General features: G+C 46.7%; 1 protein-coding gene across 2 annotated transcripts in view; it reads left to right on the top strand.

Moving 5' to 3' along the window:
- The window catches only part of SPG7 (SPG7 matrix AAA peptidase subunit, paraplegin), a 46,385-nt gene extending 41,186 nt beyond the window's left edge, over positions 1–5,199 (top strand). For both annotated transcript variants that reach the window (XM_075008922.1, XM_075008923.1), the window contains exons 16-17: positions 526–603; positions 3,137–5,199. In XM_075008922.1, the coding sequence (XP_074865023.1) occupies positions 526–603; positions 3,137–3,346 (288 nt within the window). In that variant the 3' untranslated portion in view covers positions 3,347–5,199. The remainder of the gene's footprint in view (positions 1–525; positions 604–3,136) is intronic.
- Positions 5,200–6,494: the final 1,295 nt, after the last annotated feature.

The following is a 6,494-nucleotide window of genomic DNA, read 5'->3' on the forward strand; positions in this document are numbered from 1 at the left end:
GGTGTGTGTATTAGGGCTGATAGAAAACTTCCCTAAAACAATTTTTAAAGAGAAAGTTGGGGTTCTGACCAAGCTAAATGTTCGGTGGGACATGTCTGCTTTCTCAAGGCAGCATCAGCTCTTGAAAAAACCAGCCCTGAAAACTGGAAAGTTGTGATTCAGAAATGGTACCGTGGTGCATTGTGGGAATTACAGTTCAGCTGCCTCATGCTCCCTTTGTCTTGAATGGCCAATTTTCCCAGCTGGACTACAATCTCCAGCAGTGCCCCACAGCTGGAGACTCACCTGATGCACTGTGGTGGTCTCAAGAGAGCAGACTAACTTTTGGCAGAAAAATCATTGATTTTCTGCTAAGGAGGAGAAAAACAAACTTTTCCATGGGGCAGGGCTGGGACTTTTCTGACCAGTCCCTGTTGGCAAATCATGTCTCTGGGCACAGCTCGTTGTTTATCTGAACACAGACTTCACTCATGTTCTCTGTCTGCTCCAAAGCTCTCTCCTGTTATGTCTCACTTCTCTTCCTAGGAAGCACAGGGGCTGGTGGCTCAAGCATATAGGCGCACAGAGAAACTCTTATTGGACAACCGGGACAAACTGCAAATGGTATGAAGTTTGCTGGTGCTTCTAGTGTAATTGCAACCCCCAGGAGCCTTGCTTGCCAGAGTCCTACGGAGTGGTAGTGGTACTTTCAGGTGGGAATGGTTTTGTGCTTATATTTCCTTGAGAAGCAATATGGGTTCTGATGCACTTCCAGATTGCAGGAAGATTAGGGAAGCAAAGGAAAGAGACTTTGGGCTGTGTGTCTGGTCAGCCGTTGGACTAGGACTCGGCATGCATGTGAGTGTGCAGTGGGACCTGTCTTTAGTGGTTAATGATCCGAGTCTCTAGACCAGAACTGTGGGTGTTACAGGGCTCGCTGCTTGGTAAGAGGAGGGCTGTTTAAGGATAGCTCCATGGGGGTGATTAAAGGTCAGATTCTGTAGTGCAGAACTGCAGATCTGTCAGTGATGACTTTCTGATACTGGGGTGTCAAATATGGGACTGAGGTGTAATTTACACCACTGCAGGGAGAGCAGCTATTGGCCTTGCCAGGAGGAATCTGCCTTATCAGAGCCAGCTTGTCTGCCAGAATCAAAAAGCAAGGCTGCCTTTACCGCTGCATCTGGGAACCAGTCCACAGGAAAGCTACATGGGGACTGAAGTGGACAGTATCTCCAGTGGGACATCAAGCCTTTTACTTCCAGGTCACCAGTGTGACTCCATCTCAGGCCTTGCCTATGAAAACTTATGCTCCAAAAAAATCTGTTGGTCTGTGATGTGCCACAGGACTTCTTGTTGGTTTTGCTCAGTCCTTTTGTGACCATCAGCTGTGTCCAACCACTGGCTCTTTAGTGCCCTGCGTAAGATGAGTTGATGTCTTTGTTCACGTGGTTAAGCTACCATGGCAAGTGTTACAGGGCTGGCTGCACTGTTAACCCCTCATGTCAGTTCATGGGCCATTACCTATCCTGAGATGGAATGTCACAGTTCTCCCACTTCTGCCGGAAGGGCCTGGGCTACCGTTCCCTATGTATCAACTCTGCTCCCCCAGTGGCCCATCTTGAGTATGGACACATTTGGTTCTTCCTCGGGGGAATCTGTGACCAGTGAGAATCGTGGCCAGATAGCCTGCTTCAGTGCACTGCGGGTTGGGTTACTTTAACAGCAGAAACAAACCACATAGAGAAAAAGGACTTGAATACAACCGTCTATGCACACATCTCTTTCCTAGCTGCTTACGTATGTCTTGGTGATGTGGGCAGCCCTGTCGCTTTCAGACACCCCCAACAAGTTCTCCTGTCTCAGCCAGGTTCCGCTGAACAACTACCCCCTCTGAGACAGCATTTCTTCAAACTGGCCCTGGGCCTTTTTCTGCCCTGCCAGTGTCTCAGCAACTCTCGATTGTTTGCTGAGATGTGACATACCTTGAGCCATTTTTTCTCCTTCCTGCTAGTATTTCCCAGCAGCTGCTCTTAAACGAACCCTGTGTATTCGTATAGTAACACCCTGATAATCAGATCAATGTGCAGTATTCACAGCTGATTACAGAACAGCTCCAAACTCTCCAGAACCACCCCGCTACAGCTGACAGTTAATTGGCTCCCTTGTTGGCAGAGGAAGCTGGAGAATGAACTTTCCTCCTGTGCCTAGAGTTTTTGCCCAATGGACCGCTTGTGTTGCTTTTGTCCAGGCTTTACTTATCCTTTGGGAAGCCTTTGGTTTCATTGACACTTAACCTGACACTTTCACAGGCACTCGTGTAGGTGCAAAACCAGCCGTATTTCTGAAATAAAGGGGCAGACCTCATCCTGATCACTCCTGGCAGACATCCTCCTGGTCACTCCTGCATGCCAACAGCTAGTGATCACCAATAGCTGTAGATTATTGAGCTTGGTGAAACACAGCATCCAGTTGTATTCCTGCTGTGAGTATGTCCTTGTCCTCAGAGCTCTCCTGGCTTTTTCTCAGTCTGTGTAGCATGTGCCAGCAGTTCAGAAAGTTGTATATTGGTCCCCTTAACCCCCTGCCCCCCCAGTTATGTCTACATAAGGTTACTCTGCTGGCATAGTTATGTTGGTCAGGAGTGAAGCTCACAGAAATCCTTAGTGTAGATGCAGCTATAAGACTAAAGCTGCACTTTTACTGATACGGCATGTGGGGGTTGTCTTACTAACTAGTACAGAGTGAGCTTTGCTGATAGTTACCAGGAGCACTTTGCTGGTATAACACTGATGTTTCTATACCAGTGAAGTCTTGCAGTGTGGATATATAATAGCTGTAAAAGCTGTAGATTTGGTAACCAAGGTTCCACAAACATCAGCATTTCTTGATTTGGCCGCATCTTTGTCCAAATATGTGCTTTGGTATTGTTTGCTGCTGACAGTCGTGAGCCCTTCTCTTCCATCTCCTGGGGAGTCATGACCAAGTATGTTTGCTAATCTCCTGGGGAGGACTGAGCTGTGTCCTGGAGAGGCTGTATCCCAAGCACATAGTGCCAGTAAGCATGCTCTCCTTCATGCCTTGCTACAGCCGGCACTAACTTTTCTGAACTCACAGTGCATATACACTCATCTTTTGTTCTGTGTGCTCTTTCCAGCTGGCTAACACCCTCCTGGAGAAGGAAGTGATTAACTACGAGGACATGGAAGCCCTGATTGGCCTGCCTCCTCATGGGCCAAAGAAAATGATTGTTCCTCAGAGCTGGCTCGAAGCAGAAAAAGACAAACAAGATACAGGTGATGGAGAGCCACCGCAGCAACCCCGGAGTCAGGAGGAGGATGAGGAACCCAGTCTGACACCAGTGTGAAACCCATTCCTGACCCAGAATGGGAGAGGAGGGCTTTACAGGCTTCCTTCAAGCACCAGACCTGAGTCCTTCCCCTTTCAGTGGCAGGGTCAAAGGTACTGAGAGACCAGAGCAGAGGTCCTGTATGGTGTTGGTATCCTACCCCTAACTTCTGGGCGTCTCAGTCACTGTACAAGGGGGGCTGCTATCACGGAGGGATTCTGCTGCTGAGGATTCCTGATGCAAGCATTAATGGCGGGCAGATAGGTGTTGATGCCTGGTTTCAGAATAAACTTAAATGCTAGAATCTCCTTGGGGCTCAGCATAAACACTCTTAGGGGCAAGAACCCACCAGGGTTTCTCATCAGTATTCTGTGTCTGTGCTGTGACACAGGCATCCACTGGTATGCAGTAGTGGCGGTCTCTCGGAAGGGCTCAAGGCAGTTTAAAACACAGTAGTTACTACATGACTTAACTGTACCTTTGGTTATCTCCAGGCAGATTTTAGAAATATTCTGACTGAGAGAACATAGTTCTTTGGAGTAAAATGGTCTTTGTTGTTTTATTGAGCATATTAATAAATGCAGGAGGGGGTGTTCTGACATACATTTGTGACCTGTTATAACAAGTACATGTTTCTACAGATCCAGGGGTTTCCTCTGTGGGTTGATCTGATCGTTCTGAGCATCTCTCTCTCAATATGGCCATTTTTTTTGGTTGGTTTGGCGTTATCAGTTTATGGGTTATCATCAGTTCATGTTCAAGTACTGGTGATCCCCACCTGTCTGAAATCCAGCCGAGGACCTTCTGTGTCAGACGCCTGTTTTCCAGATCAGCACTCTGGACACAAGTGCACTGGGAGGCTGAGTCCAGCTCCCCTGTTTCTTTTCTCAGTAGGAGCTTGAGAAACACTGATTCTGAGTAAGGACTCAGTGATGAAAGCCAGTGTGTTCGTTTGCATTGGTTTCAACAGGGCTGTAGGCTGAAGTCCTTTACTTGCATTTAGACCTGTTTTGTCCCCTGCGGGAGAACCTTGGGCAGGGGGAATCATTCTCACTCTACAATGAGAGCATCTGAAATATCGGTGCATTGTTGTTGGGGGTCCTTGGCTGGCTGACTGTATAATATGCCCTTTTCACTTACAGAGGATCATTGTCTGTGTCCCTGAAAGGTCCCTGTCCAGGTTCTGTTCTCCTCCAGTTCACCCCCAACTCCAGCTTCTTCTGTAGTGACCCAAGCGGTCTGACCACAAGAGAAGGATATCTGTCTACAGACCCTTGTAGAAATTGATGCACATAGATACGCCTCACATTTTACCATCGGTGGAGAGCCAGAGAGGACTTTTAAGGCAGCTGATGTTGCTTTGGTTAGATGGAAGGGATGCCATTCTCCATGGCATTCGTAGCCATCATCACATACCTGGATGCAGAGGGTGCTCCTGCCACTCAAATTCTGCTGGGTTCAAAAGTAAGCCTGGGTCTTCAAAACTGACCCCCTGGCCTCTGTAGGGTACTGTAGGGTTAATGCCACCAACCTGACCCAATGGTTGTGCTATTAATGCCAGTTGGGCATAGGCATGGCATTCTGTAGTGGCTTTCGCTTGTTAATCTTATGAGGAAGTGTTTTTTTTTTCTTGTCTGGGACTTGATATTTCATTCCTTCCCCCTGGGCTTCCAATTTATTCTTTGAACTCTAGAATTTCACCTGGTATAGAAACTGTTCACTCCTCAACCGTTTAAAAATTGTCTCTGTTGTGTTCTCGCATACTTAGAATCCTGTAGCACTACTGTTAATTGTAGTGTGATCACAAATGTAATGCAGTTGGTTTGGGACCTTTCTTAATAAACAGCAGGCTCTTCTTCTTACATTATCAATACCCGTCTCATCATGCTGAAAGACTTGCCTGCACCCTCTGATCATGCTTTGTCATTCCATATTCTGGAACAGTTTTTTTTTTTTTTTTTTTTCCCAAACTGGTCAGACAAATGGTAGAATACAGATGCAGAACAGTGGGGTCCCACAGCCTTATAGAACAGATGTTGCAGCATCTCTGGGTTATTGGCTATGTATAGCTAGAGCCCTGTAAATCCAGGTACTTGCTTTATCCCACAGGTATTCACATCCACAGGTGAGTGTGCCAATATGCATGGATCATTTCTGCGCATCAAATTTTATATTGGTTCAGGGCTCTAAGAATAGTCCAGCTAGCGGTAAAGATTTTTGTGGTCTCTTTATCATCTGACCACAAACTGCATCACACATCAAATGAACTGTAAAGCAGAAGTGATGAGAGGCTCAATTAAATCACTGCTTGCTTCAGCTCAAGGGCAGCTGAGGTGCCTCCCTGAAACTTTTCCTCTCTTTGTATCTTAGACTGAGAGGGTGCCTTACAAGCTTAGTATTGCTCGGCTTTCCTGTGTGTTGAAGCTAGCCTTGTGCTCAATCACTGGGATCTTGTGCAAGGAGGTCAGGAACCTACCTGAGAGCAGCATTCTCTGTGAGCTGTGCACTTGTATGGCCACTGAGGAACAATTCAAATGCTGATGAGCAGTGCACTCACAGCTAGGTTTTGTGTTTTTACTGGTAGTGCACATCCACACACATGCCTTGGTGCACATTAAAAAATAATTCTTCACACGGATACTAAAAATGAGAGGGAATATTGCTTGAGAGGTTCTCTTTCTTGCTCCTCGCACCTTGGGGAAGCATCAGGCCTCCTTCCAAAGACTGCATCAGTGCAGGTGATGACTAAAGGTAAGAAATGTCAATTAAGGTCTACAGCAGTTAGCAGGTCAGCAAATATAGTAGGACAGCTCTTTGTATGCTGTTACACCCTGTGGGAGTTTGTCTCAAGGCAAGTGTAGTCTGGCTGTTCTCTAGAGGTTGTGAAAGTGGGTCTGAGCCACCTAGAAAAGAATGTATCACCTGTGAATGTGTGGGAAATAGTCCTCCAAGAACTTGCAGTTCCATAGTGGTGGTGGCATGAGACACAGGTGGACTTTCTCCTTCCTCGCTTGACTTGAATGAGGTCTGATTTTCAGACCTGGTCTGAGAAGAAGTAGCCATTTAAAACATGGGGCAACACTGTGTTTATTAAGTCACTTAAGTGCTTGGAATGAGTTTTGTAAGCCAAAGCAGGTCTAAAGGGCAGTATCCAGACATGAGCCAG

Source organism: Carettochelys insculpta, chromosome 14, assembly GCF_033958435.1.
Source record: "Carettochelys insculpta isolate YL-2023 chromosome 14, ASM3395843v1, whole genome shotgun sequence".
In the NCBI taxonomy this organism is placed as follows: domain Eukaryota; kingdom Metazoa; phylum Chordata; order Testudines; family Carettochelyidae; genus Carettochelys; species Carettochelys insculpta.